This window comes from Leucopleurus acutus (assembly GCF_964270905.1).
Source record: "Leucopleurus acutus genome assembly, chromosome: 16".
Classification (NCBI taxonomy): domain Eukaryota; kingdom Metazoa; phylum Chordata; class Mammalia; order Artiodactyla; family Delphinidae; genus Leucopleurus; species Leucopleurus acutus.
The window spans coordinates 63,449,983-63,474,763 of record NC_139158.1 but is presented as its reverse complement, the minus strand read 5'-3'; the positions used below and the strand labels follow the sequence as shown (position 1 = coordinate 63,474,763).

General features: G+C 42.6%; 1 protein-coding gene across 1 annotated transcript in view; it reads left to right on the top strand.

Annotated features, from left to right (window-relative positions):
• The window catches only part of PIGU (phosphatidylinositol glycan anchor biosynthesis class U), a gene marked incomplete at its 5' end in the record, with an annotated part of 110,448 nt that overhangs the window by 66,943 nt on the left and 18,724 nt on the right, over positions 1 to 24,781 (top strand). The window contains 3 exons of the mRNA XM_082858212.1: positions 13,870 to 14,024; positions 15,646 to 15,789; positions 18,533 to 18,657. Of these exons, the coding sequence (XP_082714338.1) occupies positions 13,870 to 14,024; positions 15,646 to 15,789; positions 18,533 to 18,657 (424 nt within the window). The remainder of the gene's footprint in view (positions 1 to 13,869; positions 14,025 to 15,645; positions 15,790 to 18,532; positions 18,658 to 24,781) is intronic.

Here is a 24,781-nt window from a genome sequence, read left to right as displayed (position 1 = left end):
CTCCATTCTTTTGACTGACTTCCCATTCTCCTTAAAGTTTTTTTTTTTAATATTTATTTATTTATTTGGCTACACAAGGTCTTAGTTGCAGCATGCGGGATCTTAGTTGCTGCGTGCGGGATCTTAGTTGTGGCATGTGGGATCTAGTTCCCTGAGCAGGGATCAAACCTGCTTTGGGAGCGAGGAGTCTTAACTGCTGGACCACCAGGGAAGTCCCCTCATTAAAGTCTTTACCATGGAGTTATGATGTCTATAATTTATCTTAAAATACTTCTGCATAGACCATCTGATATAGTACACAGGCCAGTTAGTTTCAGCCTCAACTCAAGGGGCAATGAGTTACTTTAATGAAGCATCCATGCTGCATGGTGCTCATCCGGCTTTGTATCAGAAAGGCCACACTCCACAGGTGGTTGCCATAGGTGCTTCTGCTCTGCATAGCTTGAGCTGCACCTTTGCTAATTATAGCATAGTTAATGTCAGAAGCAGATTGGATTTTTATTGGTGAGATTAGTTGAATGTTAGAAGTAGGCACTCATTGGTGAAAATGAAGTATTCTGTCCTCATCCCTGCTATTTTGTTCTTTTCTTTCTACTTCTTTCTTTGTCATCCCAAGTAACTGTTCTGTTTAGTTTGCGATTTATCCTTCCTGTATTTCTTTTGCACAAATGAGCCAATACATGTATATTTTCTTCAATCTCCTTCTTTCTTATATGAAGAATAGCATACTATAGGTACTCTTTTATGCTTTGCTTTTATACACTTAACATTATTTTCTGGAAATCACTACTTATAGATACATAGAGGTCTTCCTCATTCTTTTTTAAGTGGCTTAGTACTCCATTTTGTGGACATACCATAGTTTATTCAACTTCTCTCCTATGTATAAGAATTTAGATTGTTTCCAGTATTTTGCAATTATAATTAGTGCTTCAATGAGTCACCTTGTATATATGTATTTTCGTGTTGTTAGAGGTATATCTTCAAGGCAGATTTCTAGAAGTATTAGAATTACTGGATCCAAAGGTTAAGTGTATATGTAGTTTGTTAGGTCTTTTCAAATTTCCCTCCAGAAGGATTGTACACATTTTCTGTTCCCACCAATAAAATATGAGAGTGCCTGTTTCCCCACAACCTCACTGAGTGTGTTATCACATTTAAAATTTTTGGCCAGTCTGGTGAGAAATGGTATCTCAGCGTTTTTTTAATTTTCATTTTTCTAAATATGAGTGAGTTTGAACATTTTTTCATATTTGTGAATTGTCCATTACCCACCCTCCTCATTTTTCTATTGGATTTGTTAGGTCTTATTTCCCTCAATTTTTAAGAATATGGGGAGTATTAACCCTTTGTCTACAGATATTTTCTTCCAGTTTTTCATTTGTCCTCTTTATAGCGTTCTTCTTTTAACAGCTTTTATTTTTTAATTAAGATATAATTTATATACCATATTATTTACCAATTTAAAGTGTACAATTCAATGATTTTTACTCTATTTACAGAGTTATGCAGCCATCACCACAATCAAAACTAGCGTATTTTTATCACCCAAAAAGAAACCCCATACCCATCCATTATGCTAATTTGTTTTGCCCCCATGTCCCACAACCCTCCAGCCCTAGGCAGCCACTCTTCTGCTTTCTGTGTTTGTAGATTTTCTTATCCCGGACATTTCATAAGAATGGTATCATACAATATGCGGTCTTTTATGACTGGCTTCCTTCATTTAGCATGATGTTTTTAGGGTTCAGCCCTGTTGTAGCATGTTTTAGTACTTTATTCCAAATAATATTGCCAAATAATATTCCATTATATGAATATGCTATATTTTATTTATTCATTCACCAGTTGATAGGTGTTTGGATTGTTTCTACTTTTTTGCTATTTATGAATAATGCTGCTGTGAACAGTTGCAAACATGTTTTTGTGTATGCAAATATGTGGGCACATATTCTCATTTTATTTATGGTATTTTTAATATGTAAAACGTTTCATTTTTATTGCTTCTGGATTTTGAACTTTTCCCTACATCAAGGTTAAAGATGAATTTACCATGTTTTTTCCTAGTACGTCATGGTTTCATTAAAAAAATATTACTAATTTTTTACTAAACTCCTTAATTCATTTGGAGTTTAATTCTTGTGAATGGTGTGAGATATAAATCTAATTTTTTTCTTTTTTCAAATGGTTACCTAGTTGTCCTGACACCATTTATTAAAAAGTCCATCTGTACCCCACTGATATGCCACCTTTGGCATATACTAAGTTTCTGTAAGTATTTTGGTCTAATGCTGGCTTTCTATTTTATTCTACTAGTCTGTCTATTTATGTGCCAATATTGTACTATTTTAATTATACAGCTTTCATAGTATATTTTAATGTGTGATAGGGCTAGTCTCCCCTTCATGATTTTTCCTTATCACTGTTTTCCTAGCTATTCTTGCATGTTTGTTTTTCCATGTAAACTTTAATATCATCTTGTTTAATTCCATAAAACAGCTTGTTGGCATTTTTATTGGGATTGCATTGTTGTATTGAATTTATAAATTAATTTAGGGAGAACTGATGATGTTGAATCATCCTAAACAACAACAGGGGATATCTGTACATTTGTTCAAGTCTGTGTTAGTGTCTTTCAGGAGTGTTTTGAAATTTTTCTTGAATAGGTTTTACACATTTCCTGTTAAATTTAATTCTAAGTTTTATTTTCCTTGATGTTTTCTCTGCCATCGTATCCTATAATTGTCTATTATTTGTGCATATGAAGGCTGTTTGTGTCTTTTTTTTCTTTCCAGGTTTATTGAGATATAATTGATATACAGCACCATATGTTTAAGGTATACAGTACAATGATTTGACCTACATACATCATGAAACGATTACCACAATAAGTTTAGTAAACATCATCATCTAATATAGATAGAAAATAAAAGAGAAAGAAAAGAAAATATTTTCCCTTGTGATGAGAACTCTTAGGATTTGCTCTAACAACTTTCTTATATAACATCCAGCAGTGTTAATTATATTTATCATGTTGTACTTTACTTCCCTAGTACTCATTTATCTTATAACTGGAAGTTTGTACCTTTTGACCACCTTCATCCAATTCCCCTGCATCTGGTAACCAAAAATCTGATCTCTTTTTCTATGAGTTTGTTTGTTTGTTTTTGAAGTATAATTGATCTACAGCACTATGTTAGTTCCTGGTCCACAACGTAGTGATTCAGTATTTCTGTATATTACAAAATGATCACCATGGCTATTTGTATGTTAGTTTTATACCCTGCTACTCCACTGAATTATCTTATTGTTTGTTATTTTTATTATGAGTAGTTGTTGCATATATCTAGATACTGACATGAGTTCTTACCTTTAAGCTGTTTGTGATACATATATCAATAGCTTTTCTTATCTTGAACTAACCTTGAATTTTTGGAATAAACCCAACCTAGTCATAACACAACTTTATCATGATCTTTTTCATGTGATGTTGAATTAGATAATATTTCACTTAGTATTTTTGCATTTGTGTCGGTAATTGATTTTGGTATCAAGCTTATAATATTTGCTGTGAAATAGTTAATGTAAGATTAAAATCACCTGCTTCTTGAATATTGCTAGAACTTTCCTGTAAAACTGGCTGGGCCTGCTCTTTTTTTCCAATAATTATCTCTAGATAGAATTTTAAAAATGAATTTATTTTATTTATTTTTGGCTGCGTTGGGTCTTCGTTGCTGTGCATGGGCTTTCTCTAGTTGTGGCGTGCAGGCTTCTCATTGTGGTGGCTTCTCTTGCTGTGTAGAGCATAGGCTCTAGGTGCATGGGCTTCAGTACCTGTGACACACGGGCTCAATAGTTGTGACTTGTGGGCTCTAGAGTGCAGGCTTAGTAGTTGTGGCGCACGGGCTTAGTGGCTCTGCGGCATGTGGGATCTTCCCGGACCAGGGCTCAAACCCACGTCCCCTTCATTGGTAGGCAGATTCTTTTTTTTTTTTTTGTGGTACGCGGGCCTCTCACTGTTGTGGCCTCTCCCGTTGCGGAGCACAGGCTCCGGACACGCAGGCTCAGCGGCCATGGCTCACGGGCCCAGCCGCTCCGCGTCATGTGGGATCTTCCCAGACCGGGGCATGAACCCGTGTTCCCTGCATCGGCAGGCGGGCTCTCAACCACTGTGCCACCAGGGAAGCCCCGGCAGGCAGATTCTTAAGCACTGTACCACCAGGCAAGTCCCCTGCTCTTTTCTTTATGGGAGAAATTTTCATTACTAATTCAGTTTCTTAAATGGTTATAAGACCATTCAAATTTTCTATGTCTTCTTGAATTAGCTTTTCCCTTTTTTTTTTTTTTTTAACTGCACTGTGCAGTCCGTGGGATCTTAGTTCCCCAACCAGAGATCAAACCTGCGCCCCTTGCATTGGAAGCTCAGAGTCTTAACCACTGGACCGCCAGGGATGTCCCTCCCTAACTTTTTATTTCATGCTTTCACAAAAGTTGAAAGACTAATGTAATAAATACCCTTACTTTGGATTCTCCTTTTCTATATCTCTATAGATATATAGGGTTTTTTTTTTTCGTTTTTCTTTTCCTAACTCATTTGCAGAAAAGTTTCAGACAATAAGACATATCAATTCTAAATACTCAGCAGGTAACTCTTAAGAACTAGAGCATTCTTCTACATAACCATAATACTATTAGCACACCTCAGAAGATTAGCTTTCAGAGATTAATATTATCTAATGTATACACTCTAAATTCAAATTCCCCAATTTATACATAACTTTTATAGCATTTTGGGGGAGAGATGGGATTCAAGATCCAGTCAAGGATCATTGTCATCTCCTTTATCTCCACCTTTTGTTTTTTAATAACACCAGCGTTTTAAGTGAACCATTTGTTTATATTTTCCATAGACTTTATCCATTTTGCCTCAGTTTTTAAAGACATTGGCATACTTTTTTCTTTTTAATTAATTAATTTATTTTGGGCTGTGCTCGGGCTTTCTCTAGTTGTGGTGAGTGGGGGCTACTCTTCGTTGTGGCGCGCGGGGTTCTCATTGCAGTGGCTTCTCTTGTTGCAGAGCATGGGGTCTAGCCATGCAGGCTTCAGTAGTTGTAGCGCACAGGCTGTAGAGCGCAGGCTCAGTAGTTGTGGCTCACGGGCTTAGTTGCTCCGCGGCATGTGGGATCTTCCCGGACCAGGCCACGAACCCGTGTCCCCCGCGTTGGCAGGCGGACTCCCAACCACTGCGCCACCAGGGAAGCCCCAAAAGTACATAATTAAAAAATACTTTATTACTAAAAATGCTAACCATCATCATCTGAGCCTTCAGTGAATCATAATCTTTTGCTGGTAGACGGTCTTGCCTCAATGTTTTGTTTTGTTTTCTTTTTGATTTACTTTTTAAAATTTAATTTATTTTTTTATACAGCAGGTTCTTATTAGTTATCCATTTTATACATAGTAGTGTATATATGTCAATCCCAATCTCCCAATTCATCACACCACCACCACCAGCCCCCCCGGCGCTATCCCCCCTTGGTGTCCATACATTTGTTCTCTACATCTGTGTCTCAATTTCTGCCCTGCAAACTGGTTCATCTGTACCATTTTTCTAGGTTCCACATATATGCATTAATATACGATATTTGTTTTTCTCTTTCTGACTTACTTCACTCTGTATGACAGTCTCTAGATCTATCCATGTCTCTACAAATGACCCAATTTCATTCCTTTTTATGGCTGAGTAACATTCCATTGTATATATGTACCACATCTTCTTTATCCATTCGTCTGTGAATGGGCATTTAGGTTGCTTCCATGACCTGGCTATGGTAAATAGTGCTGCAATGAACATTGGGGTGCATGTGTCTTTTTGAATTATGGTTTTCTCTGGGTATACATGCCAGTAGTGGGATTGCTGGGTCATATGATACTTCTACTTTTAGTTTTTTAAGGAACCACCATACCGTTCTCCATAGTGGCTGTATCAATTTACATTCCCACCAAGTGCAAGAGGGTTCCCTTTTCTCCACACCCTCTCCAGCATTTGTTGTTTGTAGATTTTCTGATGATGCCCATTCTAACTGGTGTGAGGTGATACCTCATTGTAGTTTTGATTTGCATTTCTCTAATAATTAATGATGTTAGGCAGCTTTTTATGTGCTTCTTGGCCATCTGTATGTCTTCTTTGGAGAAATGTCTATTTAGGTCTTCGGCCCACTTTTGGATTGGGTTGTTTGTTTTTTTGTTATTGAGCTGCATGAGCTGTTTATATATTTTGGAGATTGATCCTTTGTTAGTTGCTTCATTTGCAAATATTTTCTCCCATTCTGAGGGCTGCCTTTTCGTCTTGTTTGTAGTTTCCTTGGCTTTGCAGAAGCTTTCAAGTTTCATTAGGTCCCATTTGTTTATTTTTGTTTTTATTTCCATTACTCTAGGAGGTGGATCAAAAAAGATCTTGCTGTGATTTGTGTCAAAGAGTGTTCTTCCTATGTTTTCCTCTAAGAGTTTTATAGTGTCCAGTCTTACATTTAGGTCTCAAATCCATTTTGAGTTTATTTTTGTGTATGGTGTTAGGGAGTGTTCTAATTTCATTCTTTTACATATAGCTGTCCAGTTTTCCCAGCACCACTTATTGAAAAGACTGTCTTTTCTCCATTGTATATCCTTGCCCCTTTGTCATAGATTAGTTGACCATAGGTGCGTGGGTTTATCTCTGGGCTTTCTATCTTGTTCCATTGATCTATATTTCTGTTTCTGTGCCAGTACCATATTGTCTTGATTACTGTAGCTTTGTAGTATAGCCTGAAGTCAGGGAGTCTGATTCCTCCAGCTCCGCTTTTTCCCTCAAGACAGCTTTGGCTATTCGGGTCTTCTGTGTCTCCATACAAATTTTAAGATTTTTTGTTCTAGTTCTGTAAGAAATGCCATTGCTAGTTTGATAGGGATTGCATTGAATCTGTAGATTGCTTTGGGTAATAGAGTCATTTTCACAATATTGATTGTTCCAATCCAAGAACATGGTATATCTCTCCATCTGTTTGCTTCATCTTTAATTTCTTTTGTCAGTGTCTTATAGTTTTCTGCATACAGGTCTTTTGTCTCCTTAGGTAGGTTTATTCCTAGGTATTTTATTCTTTTTGTTGCAATGGTAAATGGGAGTGTTTCCTTAATTTCTCTTTCACATTTTTCGTTGTTAGTGTATAGGAATGCAAGAGATTTCTGTGCATTAATTTTGCATACTGCAACTTTACCAAATTCATTGATGAGCTCTAGTAGTTTTCTGGTGGCATCCTTAGGATTCTTTATGTATAGTGTCATGTCATCTGCAAACAGTGATAGTTTTACTCCTTCGTTTCCAATTTGTATTTCTTTTTCTTCTCTGATTGCCGTGGCTGGGACTTCCAAAACTATGTTTAATAATAGTGGTGAGACTGGACATCCTTGTCTTGTTCCTGACCTTAGAGGAAATGCTTTCAGTGTTTCACCATTGAGAATGATGCTTGCTGTGGGTTTGTCATATATAGCTTTTATTATGTTGAGGTAGGTTCCCTCTATCCCCACTTTCTGGAGAGTGTTTATCATAAATGGATGTTGAATTTTGTCAAAAGCTTCTTCTGCATCTATTTAGATGATCATATGGTTTTTATTCTTCAATTTGTTAATATGGTATATCACATTGATTGATTTGCATATATTGAAGAATCCTTGCATCCCTGGGATAAATCCCACTTGATCATGGTGTATGATCCTTTTGATGTGCTGTTGGATTCTGTTTGCTAGTATTTTGTTGAGGATTTTTGCATCTATATTCATCAGTGATATTGGTCTATAATTTTTTTTTATAGTATCTTTGTCTGGTTTTGGTATCAGGGTGATGGTGGCCTCATAATATGAGTTTGGGAGTGTTCCTTCCTCTGCAATTTTTTGGAAGAGTTTGAGAAGGATGGGTGTTAGCTCTTCTCTAAATGTTTGGTAGAGTTCACCTGTGAAGCCTTCTGGTCCTGGACTTTTATTTGTTGGAAGATTTTTAATCACAGTTTCAATTTTATTCCTTGTGATTGGTCTGTTGATATTTTCTGTTTCTTCCTGTTTCAGTCTTGGAAGGTTATAAGAATTTGTCCATTTCTTCCAGGTTGTCCATTTTTTTGGCATAGAATTGCTTGTAGTAGTCTTTTAGGATGCTTTGTATTTCTGCAGTGTCTGTTGTAACTTCTCCTTTTTCATTTCTAATTTTATTGATTTGAGTCCTCTCCCTCTTTTTCTTGATGAGTCTGCCTAATGGTTTATCAATTTCTTTTATCTTCTCAAAGAACCAGCTTTTAGTTTTATTGATCTTTGCTATTGTTTTCTTTGTTTCTATATCATTTATTTCTGCTCTGATCTTTATGATTTTTTCCTTCTGCTAACTTTGGGTTTTGTTTGTTCTTTTCTCTCTAGTTCGTTTAGGTGTAAGGTTAGGTTGTTTATGTGAGATTTTTCTTGTTCTTGATGTAGGCTTGTAATTGCTATAAACTTCCCTCTTAGAACTGCTTTTGCTGTGCCCCATAGGTTTTGGATGTTGTGTTTTCATTGTCATTTGTCTCTAGGTTTTTTTTTTTTTTTTTTTTTTGCGGTACACGGGCCTCTCACTGCTGTGGCCTCTCCCGTTGCGGAGCACAGGCTCCAGACACGCAGGCTCAGCGGCCATGGCTCACGGGCCCAGCCGCTCTGTGGCATGTGGGATCTTCCCGGACCGGGGCGCGAACCCGTGTCCCCTGCATCAGCAGGCGGACTCTGAACCAGTGCGCCACCAGGGAAGCCCTCTAGGTATTTTTTGATTTCTACAATGATCTGGTTATTTAGTAACATATTGTTTAGCCTCCATGGGTTTGTGTTTTTTACTTCTTTTTCCCCCTGTAATTGATTTCTAATCTCATAACGTTGTGGTTAGAAAAGATGCTTGATATGATTTCAATTTTCTTAAATTTACTGAGGCTTGATTTGTGACCCAAGATGTGATCTATCCTGGAGAATGTTCTGTGTGCACTTGAGAAGAAAGTGTAATCTGCTGTTTTTGGATGGAATGTCCTATAAATATCAATTAAGTCTATCTGGCCTATTGTGTTATTTAAAGCTTCTGTTTCCTTATTTATTTTCATTTTGGATGATCTCTCCATTGGTGTAAGTGAGGTGTTAAAGTCCCCCACTATTATTGTGCTACTGTTGATTTCCTCTTTTACACCTGTTAGCAGTTGTCTTATATATTGAGGTGCTCCTATGTTGGGTGCATATATATTTATAATTGTTATATCTTCTTCTTGGATTGATCCCTTGATCATTATGTAGTGTCCTTCCTTGTCTCTTGTAACATTCTTTATTTTAAAGTTTATTTTATCTAATATGAGTATTGCTACTCCAGATTTCTTTTGATTTCCATTTGCATGCAATATCTTTTCCCATCCCCTCACTTGCAGTCTGTATGTGTCCCTAGGTCTGAAGTGGGTCTCTTATAGACAGCATATATATAGGTCTTGTTTTTGTATCCATTCAGCAAGCCTGTGTCTTTTGCTTGGAACATTTAATCCATTCACGTTTAACGTAATTATCGATATGTACGTCCCTATATCCATTTTCTTAATTGTTTTGGGTTTGTTTTTGTAGGTCCTTTTCTTCTCTTGTGTCTCCAAGTTAGAGAAGTTCCTTTAGCATTTGTTGTAAGCTGGTTTGGTGGTGCTGAATTCTCTTAGGTTTTGCTTGTCTGTAACGCTTTTGACCTCTCCATCGAATCTGAATAAGATCCTTGCTGGGTAGAGTAATCTTGGTTGTAGGTTCTTCCCTTTCATCACTTTAAATATATCATGCCACTCCCTTCTGGCTTGTAGAATTTCTGCTGAGAAATCAGCTGTTACCCTTATGGGAGTTCCCTTGTATGTTATTTGTCGTTTTCGTTTTCTCTTGCTGCTTTCAATAATTTTTCTTTGTCTTTAATTTTTGCCAATTTGATTACTATGTGTCTCGGCATGTTTCTCCTTGTTTTTATCCTGTATGGGACTCGCTGCGCTTCCTGGACTTGGGTGGCTATTTCGTTTCTGATGTTAGGGAAATTTTCGACTATAATCTCTTCAAATATTTTCTCTGGTCCTTTCTCTCTCTCTTCTCCTTCTGGGACCCCTATAATGCAAATGTTGTTGCATTTAATGTTGTCCCAGAGGTCTCTTAGGCTGTCTTCATTTCTTTTCATTCTGTTTTCTTTATTCTGTTCCGCAGCAGTGAATTCCACCATTCTGTCTTCCAGGTCACTTATCCGTTCTTCTGCCTCAGTTATTCTGCTATTGATTCCTTCTAGTGTAGTTTTCATTTCAGTTATTGTATTGTTCATCTCTGTTTGTTTGTTCTTTAATTCTTCTAGGTCTTTGTTAAACGTTTCTTGCATCTTCTCGATCTTTGCCTCCATTCTTTTTCCGAGGTCCTGGATCATCTTCACTCTCATTTTTCTGAATTCTTTTTCTGGAAGGTTGCCTATCTCCACTTCATTTAGTTGTTTTTCTGGGGTGTTATCTTGTTCCTTCATCTGGTACATAGCCCTCTGCCTTTTCATCTTGTCTATCTTTCTGTGAATGTGGTTTTTGTTCCACAGGCTGCAGGACTGTAGTTCTTCTTGCTTCTGCTGTCTGCTCTCTGGTGGATGAGGCTATCTAAGAGGCTTGTGCAGGTTTCCTGGTGGGAGGGACTGGTGGTGGGTAGAGCTGGGTGTTGCTCTGGTGGGCGGAGCTCAGTAAAACTTTAATCTGCTTGACTGCTGATGGGTGGGACTGGGTTCCCTCCCTGTTTGTTGTTTGGCCTGAGGTAACCCAACACTGGAGCCTACCTGGGCTCTTTGGTAGGGCTAATGGCAGACTCTGGGAGGGCTCACGCCAAGGAGTACTTCCCAGAACTTCTGCTGCCAGTGTTCTTGTCACCACGGTGAGCCACAGCCACCCCCCCCGCCTCTGCAGGAGACCCTCCAACACCAGCAGGTAGGTGTGGTTCAGTCTCTCCTGGGGTCACTGCTCCTTCCCTCCTGGGTCCCGATGTGCACACTACTTTGTGTGTGCCCTCCAAGAGTGGAGTCTCTGTTTCCCCCAGTCCTGTTGAAGTCCTGCAATCAAATCCCACTAGCCTTCAAAGTCTGATTCTCTAGGAATTCCTTCTCCCGTTGCCAGACCCCCAGGTGGGGAAGCCTGACTTGGGGCTCAGAACCTTCACTCCAGTGGGTGGGCTTCTGTGCTATAAGTGTTCTCCAGTCTGTGAGTCACCCACCCAACAGTTATGGGATTTGGTTTTGCTGTGATTGCGCCCCTCCTACCATCTCATTGTGGCTTCTCCTTTGTCTTTGGATGTGGGGTATCTTTTTGGGTATTCCAGTGTCTCCCTGTTGATAATTGTCCAGCAGCTAGTTGTGATTCTGGTGTTCTCGCAAGAGGGAGTGAGAGCACGTCCTTCTACTCCGCCATCTTGGTTCAGGCTAGCCTATTTCTAGCTTTTGATTTAAAGTGAGAAGTATGCAACACTTCCTTTGATTTGAACACTTAGAGGCCACTGTAGGGGTATTAGTTGGCCTAATTTTAATATTGTCATGTCTCAGGGAATCGGGAGGCCTGAGGAGAGGGAGAGAGACAGGGGAACAGTTGGTCAATGGAGCAGTCAGAGCACACGCATTTATCAATTGTTCGCTGTCTTGTATGGATGCAGTTCATGGTTTACCAAGGCAATTACAATAGTAACATCAAAGATCACTGATCACGGCTCACCATAACAATAATAATGAAAAAGTTTGAAATATTGCAAGAATTACCAAAATGTGACACAGAGATATGAAGTGATCAAATGCTTTTGGAAAAATTGTGCCCTTAGGGTTGCCACAAACCTCCAGTTTGTGAAAAACGCAGTATCTGTGAAGTACAATAAAGCAAAGTGCAGTAAAATGAGGCGTGCCTGTGTTATAACTTTGTTTTCTGTTTCCACAGATTCTACTCTTACTTTTATTATTTCCTTCCTTTTTTTGAAGTGTATTCTGTTCTTTTTCTAATATCTTAAAAAGGATGTTTATTTATTTTCAGCCTTCCATTCAAATATGGTTAATATGGTTGTATGTTTCCCTCAGAGTACTGTTTTATCTGTATTACCTGAATAGTGATATAAGGTATTTTCATAACCATTAATTTCTTTCTTTTTTTTTGGCTGTGCTGCATTGCTTGCGGGATCTTAGTTCCCCGATCAGGGATCAAACCCAGGCCCCCAGCAGTGGAAGCACGGAGTCCTAACCACTGGACTGCCAGGGAATTCTCTTATAACCATTAATTTCTTTTTTTTTATAACTTTTTTTAAAATTTATTTTTGGCTGCTTTGGGTCTTCATTGCTGCGCATGGGTTTTCTCCGGTTGTGGTGAGCCCGGGCTACTCTTTTTTGCAGTGTGCAGGCTTCTCATTGCGGTGGCCTCTCCTGTTGCGGAGCACGGGCTCCTGGCACGCAGGCCTCAGTAGTTGCAGCACACGGGCTCAGCAGTTGTGGCTTACGGGCTCTAGAGCGCAGGCTCAGTAGTTGTGGTGCACGGGCTTAGTTGCTCCACGGCATGTGGGATCTTCCCGGACCAGGGCTCAAACCCGTGTCCCCTGCATTGGCAGGAGGACTCCCAACCACTGCCCCACCAGGGAAGTCCCAGCCATTAATTTCTAACATCAAAGCTATCTGTTATCATTCCTTCTTTGACTCCTGAGTTATTTGCAAAAGTGTTTAACACTTTCCTAATGTATTTATAGGTTATCTTTTTATTAAAGATTTTGAGAAATTGCATTATGGTCAGAGCATGAGGTCTGTATGATACAGATTCCTTAAAGTCTGTTGATATTGCTTTATGGCCTGTTTCAGGTATGTGGTCAGTTTTTATAAATCCCCCAAAATGTTTTAAATGAATGTGAATCCTCCAGGTACACTGTTTTATAAGTGTATTTGTCTTTTTATATTATATAAATTTGTTTATTTTGTTATTTTATTTTATTTATTGTTTTTGGCTGAGTTGGGTCTTCATTGCTGTGCGCGGGCTTTTCTCTGGTTGCAGCGAATGGGGGCTACTCTTCGTTGCAGTACGTGGCCTTCTCATTGTGATGGATTCTCTTGTTGCAGAGCAGGGCTCTAGGCGAGTGGGCTTCAGTAGCTGTGGCACAGGGGCTCAGTAGTTGTGGCTCGTGGGCTCTAGAGCACAGGCTCAGTAGTTGTGACACACGGGCTCCGTAGTTATGGCTCACAGGCTCTAGAGCACAGGCTCAGTAGTTTTGGCGCACAGGCTTAGTTGCTCCATGGCATGTGGGATCTTCCCGGACCAGGGATCAAACCCATGTCCCCGGCATTGGCAGGCGGATTCTTAACCACTGCGCCACCAGGGAAGCCCGAGTGTATTTGTTTTTTAAGATCTTTTGTGAATAAATTCATGAAGTGTGTTATTCATATTTCTACTTCATTACTGATTTTTGTCTATTAGATCTACTAGTTATCCACTGATGATGGATTTGTGTATTTTTTCCTTTGTAGCTCTGTCCAAGTTTGTTTTATATACCTTGAGACTGTGTTATTAGGTACCTGCAAGTTTAGAGCTGTAATATCTTTCTGATGAACGTTTTATCATGATAGAACATCTTTATCTCTGCATTACGTTTTACATTAAAGTCTATTTTATCTGGTAACAATAACTAATTTTCTTTTGGTTAGTGTTTACCTAGCATATATTTTCAATCCTTTGATTTTCACCTATTCTGTGTCCTGTGTTTTCCAGGAGGGATCTTGAAGTTTAGTCTGATAACTGCTGTTTGTCCTTGAGATCCTTAAATGTACCATTCTGCCTTCTCTCCCAGCGGCAATACATACCCGTGAAAGTGAAGAGCAAAGCCTTCTGGATCTTCTCTTGGGAGTATGCTACGATGTACTTGGGAAGCCTGGTGGTAATTGTTTGCCTCTCCTTCTTCCTTCTCAGTTCCTGGGATTTCATCCCTGCAGTCTATGGCTTCATGTAAGTAATGACCTCATTAGAAAACCTCTGGAAGCTAATCTAGTTTTCACAGCTCCACCTGGAATCAGAGGGCGAGCAAGCACAGGCAGCATCTAGAGCAGTGGTCCTCAAACTTTAGTGTGCATCAGAATCACCTGCAGGGCTTCCACACCCAGATTGCTGGTCCCCACCTCCAGAGGTTCTGATAAAGTAAGTCTGGAGTAGGGACCCCAGAATTTGCATTTCTAATAAATTTTCAGGTGATGCTGTTGCTGCCAGTCCAGGGAACACTCTTTGAGGACCACTGGCTTGATCTAGTGCGATTAAAGAACACTCTCTGGGAACATCCAGAGCAACTACCAGCCTCTGACTAGGAGGTTTTGATTCAATCCGAAACAGTAATGGATGTATTCCTCTATTGCAAGAGGGTCTCCAGCAGTTTTAAAATAAAGCCAATAAAATATGTCAGACTTTTAGAGAAAATCAAAAAGTGTTTACAGGATGAATTCTGCAGGCATTTCCACATATTCTGTCTGTGATATGCTGAGGAAGATAACTGCCCAAGCCTGAAGGAACTCACAGCTCAGTGGGTGATAGACACTTAAACCTGCCAGGGTGGGAAAGGGATCTGTGGCAGGCTCCCCTTTGGGATTCTGGGCTGCTTATTTGTGTTAAATCCTGGCTGAGCCTAACAATGACTTAGTAACCTTCAGCTTTTCATGCTCTGCCTCAGATAAGAGTCTATAACGCCGATGAATAACTTTTCCTAGTTTTCTGCTGGTCCACAGATTGTGTTCTTTACCTCATTTCACAGAAAAGGACATGTAGTTACAGCAGGAAGCAAAGACTTGCCCTGGGTGGAGGCCTTTGTCAGAGAAATCTGACCATGAACTATTGCCTGTCTCTCCCTTTCCATGCTTTACTTGTTGTACTTTTAAAATTGTGAATTGACATCAGTTTCAACCCCTTATATATTTTTTAATGTAATGTAAAATTTTTAGAACGGCCAGAATTGCAGCCAATCTTTATCTGATATAACCAGACAAAAAGTTTTCCAGTTAAACCCTTATTTCTCAAACAAGGTCTGGGATCCTAGCCAGAACCTGGCAGTGGTTCCTCGGGCCCCTAGACGTCTCACTGCAGTGTCAGGCACTCAGTCTTCTGGCTCCTGCTGTGGGCATGTGGAACAAGAATGGGCAGGAACAGGATCTTTGACCTTGTCTTCCAGACAAGTCTTTAGAATGCTCAAAATAGGTATTGTTTATTTCAAACCCATTCCTCTTCTGCTACAGTGCTGGGCATCTCCTGGTTTTGAGCACATATATCTTGGGCAGTAAAAGAGGGGCTGGTCTTTTGATTTCTAGCACGAATCCCTGCCTTGTCTCAGCTCTTTGATGCATGCCAGAGTTTGGTTCAGGCAATATTTTTTATGGGTTATTATTCTCTGTGTCTCTGCCCCTTGTTTTTGTTAATTACGTATATCCCGGTTGCCTGGAGAGCCCCTCACATCCTGACCTCTGTGGAGACAAAGTCATCCTTGACTGCCCAGCAGCGACCAAAGCCTTCAGGAGAAAACCAGGTCAAAGCAGATCATTCATAACTTCTCTGTGTTTTTTCTCTCCCTTTTTTATCTTTATTCCAGACTTTCCGTTCCAGATCTTACTCCAAACATTGGCCTCTTCTGGTACTTCTTTGCAGAGATGTTTGAGCACTTCAGCCTCTTCTTCGTATGTGTGTTTCAGATCAACGTCTTCTTCTACACCATCCCCTTAGCCATAAAGCTAAAGTAAGTGGTTGGACCTGCTGGGTTTTTGTCCACAGAGTCATTTGTAGCTTTACAGGTGCCCTTCAAACTGGGAACATCTGCTATCAGGTTTGTGGCATTTTTGCCCAGGGAACCCTGCCCTCAGTCGCTTCAGTGGCTTGGCTGCACGCAGCAATAGAATCACGCGTGAGCACAGGGTGCAGAGACAGTGCTTTGGAGCCCTGTATTTCCCCTGGCCTCACTTTGGGGTACTTGAACCCACATTGCTGCTGAGCCCAGTCGCTGTTTTAAACAAGAGCAGTGTTGGGGTGTGGAAGGTATCCTTGGAAAAAGTGGATCTTTTTGGGTGTTCATCAGCATCCCAGTGACAGTTTGCTCAAAGGGACTCAGGATGTATTAGTCGGGAGGCTGGCTACCTGCAGCTCTGTTTAATCATCTGATCCGTTTCCCTCAAAAGGGTTGCCTATAAAGCTCTCTTCTGCAGTGTAAGAGGGCTAACATGTGTTGTCCATCCCACCTTTCTAGGCTTTTTGACAATATTCATGCCTAACCCTTCCAGCAACTCTTGGAGGTAGGCATTATTTTATTATCACTTCCATTTTATAGTTGAGGCAATTGCCGTTCAGAGAGGTGGAACAATTTTCCCAGAGTCACGCAGTCAGTAAGCATGGAGCAGGGATTCAGACCCAGGTTTGCTTGGCTCCAGAATCTATGCTCAGTCCCCTGCACCATGCCAGGCTCCTGAGAGAGATCACTTATAGTAGGTCCCAGAAATGGTTCTATTATCCTAGCTTCAGAGAAGGGAAAACAGGCACCAACAGGCATAGATATGCCTGTGTGGTCCAGGGAGGCTGGAAGAGTTTGATTTAGATTTTAAGAGCTTGAGTTCTCTGCTCTAACCTTCCTGCCATTCTCCATGGCCAGTGAACCAATGCACACGGTTCCTAGTCTATAAAAGCTCAGAGTCGATGTTTCCTTCCCATGACATAGCCTTGGCCTGGTATCTGACAGAAAACCATTCTTCCTTGGCCCGGCAGGCTCCAGAATCCTGGCAGCCTTACTCAGCCAAGCTCTCCAGCTGTCTGTGGTCCACATTTCCTGCCCTTGTTCTGGTCAGGCCCAGCCACTGGGCTGAGAGAAGCAGGGAGCCCGGAGCACCTTTCCTCACTCTGTGTAGCCAGCTCTCCAGCAGCTTCTGTTGTTGGCACGTGAAAGGCCACAGACAGCTCCTGGGTGGACAGTAGCACCACCATCTTGTGACACCCTCCCCTCCACCCAACCCCGGCCAGGACCTCAGAGTTCTGGGGACAGAAGATATGAAGATACCTGACCTCCTCTGCAGCTGCCCTCCTGTGCCTGGATATGAAGTTCCACTCTGGCCCCTGCAGTGCCAGCTTTGTGAGAACAGGCCCTCCAGGGCGCCTGTCCCCAGGCACTGTTGCAGGGGGTTCTGGTCTCCATGTTTTTTGGCACTACATTGTCACTAGCTTTTTCATAGGAATGGTGCAGCTGTTACCAGCTACCTAAGAAGCCCAAAGCCAGTGACTTGGATTAGCTTTAGGAAGATGCTCACTGAGGTAGCTGGACCCTTCCTAGAGGCTACAGGACTGCGTGACTTTGCCAAGCTGAGTTTCTGAGTCATTTGCTATATAGTGTTTGGGTGTGTACACGTTTGTCTCCACATCTCAGATTTACACCCATTGAGTCACCCTGACCTTTGACCTGCAAGAGGAGAATGCCATGCCATTAACCTGAAGAAAACCTTCATGAGCTGGATATCCAGGTCCTGTGCGGAAGTAGGCCACGTGCACGTTGTTTAGGTGTAGCTGAGCAGGGTGCACACCTCGCTTCTTCCTGTTGGCTTCCCTTCAGCACTTGGTCAGTTCTCGGAGGAGCACAGGAGATTGAGTTCTGTCTCATCCTCCCTGATCAGAGCTGTGATCCTGCTGGGCACTCAGGAGAATAGCACTGGTGGTGCTTAGGGGTTCTAGAGACAAACAGCTCCATCACTTACAAACTGTCTTATCTTCTCTGAACCTGATTTCCTCAGCTGCAAATGTGGTGACAGCATTGCCTATCTAGAGGGGTAGTTGAGGTATAGTGAGGATCACATGTAATGATGCAAGAAAAGGGCCTAGCACAGAACTTTGCACAAGTGAGGGTTCAGGAAATGGTAGGCAGTGTTACTAGTTTAAGGTAACAAGAACTCCAATTCCAGCCCTTAAGAGCGAAAAGCTGCATGCAGCTGTCAGTTCTCTTTCTGGAAAGAAGCTCATCATAGCTAAAGATCTGTAGTCCCCCCTGACCCTGTTGTCAGAGAAACAAAGCATCAGCAAGGAGGCACCTCCTGCCCTGGGTGCAGTGTTAGAGGGGCCTCTGGCATGGGTGGCTGCCTGATAACTCTGACAAGCAGTCATTTAAGCCCAGTAATAAAGGGCGCTGACTTCATGTGTTCTCTTCCTCGGCGGCTCCTGGCGGAAGGCCCAGAGCTGGCAGGGGTGGGGCTTGATTGAAACATCTCTGTGGGCTCTTTCTCTAGTGTTTGCTGGGCTCTTCTCACCACCTCTGGGCATCTCTGGGTCCCTGCAGTTTTCTGCTCTGCTGCTTGGCCCGGCCCCGTGTCTTGTGGGTAGCAGAGCCAATGCCTCCATGAAGTCCCCTGGAGAGTATTTTTGGGTTTCAGGGATGGGGTCAGGAGTCTCTGGGCTGGGCCTGGTCCCTGACCGATCTTCCTCTCTCTGTCTGTCTGCCCTGTCTTACCCAGGGAGCACCCTGTCTTCTTCATGTTCATCCAGATTGCCATCATCTCCATCTTCAAGTCCTACCCGACAGTGGGGGATGTGGCCCTCTACATGGCCTTCTTCCCTGTGTGGAACCATCTCTACAGATGTGAGTACTCCCACCTCTCACCCCCTGGTGGCAGATTTGTGTCACCTAGCCCCGGATGAAAACAGCCAGGGAAAAAGGAATTGATAGGCATTTGCTGGGCATCTGCTGTGCTGGCAGCACCAAGAGAGAGACAGTGACATGAGGCACAATATCTGCCTCCTAGATGCTATGGACTAGTGATAATAATACTAGCATTTATTGAGTGCTGTGTACCTGGTCACTGTGATTCTAAGGGTGTTACATGCATTAGCTCATTTTATCTTCACACCAGACTTTGAGGAAAGTATCCCCATTTGCAGAAGAAAAAACTGAAGTACAGAAAGGTAGAGCCACTTGTTCAAGGTCACATGACTGGTAAGTAGTATAGAAGGGCTGGCATTGGAATCCAGATGTGTGATCCTCCAGCCAGCACTGTCCAGTAGGGCTTTCTGTGATGATAGAAATGCCCTATGTCTGCACAGTCCAATAGAGTAACCACTAGTGTGACTGAGAAATGGAATTTTTAATTTAAATTAAATTTACGAAGCCACACATGGCTAGTGGCTATCGTGTTGGACAGTGTGGCACTAGGCCTTGGCTTACCCTTTCCCAGTGCTGCACTAAAAGGTCCATAGAAGACAGATGGGGAATACTAGACTTCCGACCTGCCGTGAAGACCCCTTTAAGCTCTAACCATCCCTTCCTCAGAAGACGGCCTAGCAGTGATCTGGCTGTGCTTTCTAGTATTTCCTAGTGTTTCCCTGAGACGGGCTCTTGCCCTCTGTGTGGGTTCTTTTCAGTGTTTGTGGGCTCCCTGAGGGTAGGCTCATGACTCACTTACCTCTGTGTCCCTAGCACCCAGGATTAAACCTGACACACAGAACAGCTCAACAGATGTTTGTGGATGGGTTTTTTTATATATATATATAATTTTTATTGGAGTATAGTTGATTTACAATATTGTGTTAGTTTCAGTTGTACAGCAAAGTGAATCATTTATACATATATCCACTCTTTTTTTTAAGATTCTTTTCCCATATAGGCCATTACAGAGTATTGAGTAGAGTTCCCTGTGCTATACAGTAGGTCCTTATTAGTTATCAGGTTTTTTTTTTTTTTTTTTTTGCGGTACGTGGGCCTCTCACTGGTGTGGCCTCTCCCGTTGCGGAGCACAGGCTCCGGACGCACAGGCTCAGCGGCCACGGCTCACGGGCCCAGCCGCTCCGCGGCATGTGGGATCTTCCCACACCGGGGCACGAACCCGTGTCCCCTGCATCGGCAGGCGAACTCTCAACCACTGCGCCACCAGGGAAGCCCTGTGGATGGGTTTTTTAAACCTCCCTAATAAAGAGGCAGTGCCAGTGACCCAACACCACTTGATTCTCTAAAACAGGAAGGGAGCTGTTGAACTTTCGTTGCACAGCAAAGTATCAGGAATGAACTCGGGGAGGGTAGGCTTCAGAGGAAATGAGTCTTTGTTATTGTTTTGGGGCTGCTGGGTGTCAACCAGGAAGTGAAACTGACCAGCTGCTAGAAAGAAACCTGTCTGTAGGAGTTGGCCTCTGAGCACAGGTAAACAGGTGAGTGGGCAGGACAAGCCAGGCTGCTCCTCCAGGTGACGCCTGGTGGGGCAGTGACCAGATGACCAGACTGGAAGCAGGAAGTAGCATCTTCTGTCTGTGGCATCCTCATTGCACAGACAAGAATCACCCAGTCCAGTGGGCTCAGAGTCAGCTTGGCAAGTCACAAGAGCACAAGACATGTGAACATACCCCAGTTTGTGACAGGGTGGGTCTTGGGGATGTTGATTCTCTTTCCCCCAAGACGGAGTCCTTTTTAGCTGTCTCTCCCACACAGGGCATCGGCCCCCGGTAAGATCTTTCATCCCATATTGCTGAACACAGTCTGGAGCCAGACCACCTTGAGTCTGAATCCTGGCTTTCCCATTACTAGCAAGTTATTTAACCTTTCTGAGCCTCCCATTATTTCATCTGTCAGATAGAGGGAATATCTTTCATGAGTGTTTTAAGTTTGAGAAAAAATAAATGTAAATAGCACCACATTTATTATTAGTAGTAATAATTACACAGAGGGGTCTGCTGCATAGTTTCATCATCAAAGCTTCAGGCTCAGTAGCCAGTCATTCAGAGTCATTGAAATAAACATATTTTTCAAAACTTGAAATGAACTATTTTATGCCCTCTGGGATGATGAGGCACAAAAAAATAAGGATGGGGTTTCTGGAAACCTGGATGAGCTAGTAGATGCTGTTGCTGGCTGGCTGGGCAAGTTCAGCTTGTCTGAAAGTCCTGCAGAGAGGGTTGGCTGCCACCCCTGGAGGTGCAGCTCCTGCAGCAGAGAATATTCAGGCTTGGAGTGTCTGTTTGGGGCATGACAGCTGTGAGTCATTACATTCATGTGGGAGCATCTTCAGCCTGGTCCTGTGGACACGTGAGTGGAGATTTTATGAAGTCTTTACGCCTAGGTTGAATATATTCAGACTTTTAATGTGGTTAAGAATTCAGTTTAAACATGAGTTACCAGTGCCAGCATGCCTGCTCGCACATTCACCATTTTATTTTCCTGTCCTGCTCAATGGGGAGAAGAGGCACGTGGGCCCTTCCCTGAGTGCAGGTCCCAGATACCGGGACTCTGTGGTGCTTGGGGCCAGGATGAATCATACAGACACACAATTGCGGTGTTAGGGAACAGCCTGCTGGCAGAACCCGTGCCAGCCTGCAGTGGTCCAGCTCAAAGAGCCAGTTACCAAAGGGATGGATTTTGTGAGTGTGTGTGTGTATGTTTTGTTTTTATTAAACTATTGTATAAAGATAAAAGAATATTGATTTAAAAATACTCATTGGGGCTTCCCTGGTGGCGCAGTGGTTGAGAGTCCACCTGCCGATGCAGGGGACACAGGTTCGTGCCCCGGTCCGGGAAGATCCCACATGCTGCGGAGCGGCTGGGCCTGTGAACCATGGCCGCTGAGCCTGCGCGTCCGGAGCCTATGCTCCGCAGCGGGAGAGGCCACAACAGTGAGAGGCCCGTGTACCGCAAAAAAAAAAAAACAAAACATTAATTATAAAAAGTAATAATACAATAAATTCCCACGTACCCAGCACCTAGTTTAAGAAAAGAAACATCACCACGTCCTTTGAAGTCCCTAAATCCCCTCTGTGCCCCTCTCAGTGACACTGGATTCTTTCAGTGGAATTTTATTTCTGAATGCCTGAGGCTCAGAGAGGGAAAGTGACTTGCCTGAAGTTTCAGTTTGTCAGTGGTGGAGCGACAGATCCGATGAAGTCACCCAGTGAACTTGGTGGGGAATCTGATTCCATCTGGCCTAGCACGTCTGATGAAGGGTGAACCCTTGCGTCTCATCAGGCCCTGGTCATCTCTGACATCTCCGACACCTCCTGGTGCCTGGAACAAGCCGTCCTGTGCCCCAGGTCCCTGACTCCATCTGCTCTGGCATATACCTGTGATCCTCTGGCCTGTCATGCAGCAAGAGTGAGTAGCAGCTCCCCAGTCCTGCAAACGTCACCACAGGCCAGAAGCCAACTGGATGCTGGTGACAGTTCCTCCAGGCACATGGGAATATATCTTCGCAGCTTTTTGTGATTGCCCCCAGGAGCTGCCTGTGAGCCTCTCTCAGTCTCTGCGCTTGGTCAGCTTCTTGTCACCTGGTCTGAAATCCAGAGTGGCTAGAGGCATGGAACAAAGACCTACCCTGCACTATCAGGCCACAGGAGTTTTATATTAGGAATAGTGTATATTCTTTTCAGCAAAATAATTTCCAGGGGATCAAAAAGAACCACTGAGAAATGTAAATAGTGATGTTGGAGTGGAGGAATGTTAAATAGATCTGTTCTTTCTTGAGGTTGTAACACTATTTAATAATAATAACAATAATAATAATTCTCAGTGCACACATCCCTTTTCCCAGACCTCTGTTTCTGGGAGCAAGGACAAGGCTTCTGACAGGTCTCAGAAAGGCTTGAGTCAGGGCTTTCACCTCTCAGCTTTGAAAACCCAGAATTGTGGAAATTTCAGATCAGAAAAGAGGACCTTGCAAGCCCTCCAAGCCATGTTTCCAAATTGTAGGATTTCACGGACCACTAACATTTCAAAAAATTCTGGTGACAGAGTTGCCAACTTTTTATTTTTCTGAAGACATGAGAACAGTCAACTACTAGCCATTCATCCCCATTTCATAAAAGAAAATACTTTTTAACAATAGCAACAGGCAACAAGACACCTATCATTTCTTAAGAAAGAATGAAGCTTAAGTTGAAAACATTCAGCTTTAACAAGAACTCTGAACTACCTTCTCCTTACTCTCACTGTGACGCTGACCAGTGAAGTCTCTGTTGCAGACCATTATGGGCCTCTTATTTGGCAAAGGTCTGCAGCTGTAATCTAGTGGTTCACAGCCTTGGCTGCATATTGGAATCACCAGGGAAGCTTTTAGAAACCAATATGGGGTACTTCCCTGGTGGCACAGTGGTTAAGAATCCGCCTGCCATTGCAGGGGACTCGGGTTCGATCCCTGGTCCGGGAAGATCCCACATGCTGCAGAGCAGCTAAACCCCTGCACCGCAACTACTGAGCCCGCGTGCCATAACTACTAAAGCCCACGAGACTAGAGCCTGTACTCTGCAACAAGAGAAGCCGCTGCAATGAGAAGCTCGTGCACTACAACGAAGAGGACCCCCTGCTCGCTGCAACTTGAGAAAGCCCGCACTCAGCAACAAAGAACCAAGGCAACCAAAAATAAATTAAAAAATTAAAAAACCAATATGGATGCCTGGGCCCCACCCCTATAGACTCTGATGTACTTAGTCTGGGTGAGGCTCCCCAGGTTAGTTCATTTTACAACCAGAATTGAGAACCTTGTCTGTAATCCAGTCCCCTTTCCAATGCATGAACCCCAAGTTTAGCATTTCAACCAAGTCATTGTACAACTGAGACAAGAGGCCTTAAGGATCGGGGGTTTCCCCATCTCTTAAATATCCCAAAACTCTGACTTGGGAGAAGGGATTTCCTGAAGGTCAGGATCAGAGAGGGGAAGGGAACTTCCATTCACTAAGTGCCTGCCGGGAACCAGACCTAAGGTTTTTTTTTATAAGTGGTAATTTTTTAAAAAATATATTATTTTAATTAATTAATTTTAAATAATATTTATTATTTTATTTAAAAATATAATAAAGTGTAAAGAAAGAAACAATAATAGTATATAATCCTATTGTCAGATATCCCCTAGTGAATTAAAAGGAAAAAAAAAAGTACAGTGTGATAGGCAGAATAATGTCCCCTCCTTGCCCCCCACAAAGATATCCATCTCATAATCCCCAGAACCTGTGACTATATCACCTTACATGACAAAAGGGCCTTCAGATGGGGAGATCATCCTGGGTTATCCAGGTGGGCCCAGTGTAATCACAAGGGCCTTTAAGAGTGGAAGATGTAGAGGCAGTGGGTATATGGGAAATCTTTACCTTCTGCTCAGTTTTGCTGTGAACCTAAAACTGCTCTAAAAACTGAAGTCCAAAAAAAAAAAAGTGGAAGAGGGAGGCAAAGGAGGAGGCCATAGTGATACAACGTGAGAAGGACTTAATCCGACATTGCTGGTTGAAGATGGAGGGAGTCATGAGCCACGAATGCAGGCAGCTCCTACATGCTGCACAGGCAAGCAAGTGGACTCTCCCCTAGAGCCACCAGAGTGTGGACTTCTGACCTCCCAAAATGTAAGATAATAAGTTATATTGTTTAAGCCACTAAGTTTGTGGTAATTTGTTACCATAGCAATGGAAAACACACAGTAATACATCTGTGCCAGCTTTTCCACACAACTTGTTTAGTTCATGGAACACTCCCATGAAGTAGGCATTTTAGCCCTATTTTAGAGATGGGGAAGCTGAGACTCTGAGAAACTTGGTGGCAGAGCAGGAATTTTCACCAAAGTCTCTCTGAAGCCGAGGCTGTGCCCCACTATCAGGCTGCCTTCCCCCAGCGGAACTCAGCCTGCCTGCCCACGGACCACCCTGTGTAGCAGGTCCTCCCTGGAGCGTTAGGGGGAGCTTCTCCCTGGAGGGATTCCGCATTCCTTCCGGGGGTAGAGGGTGAGCTTAGAGAGGGAGGGTGT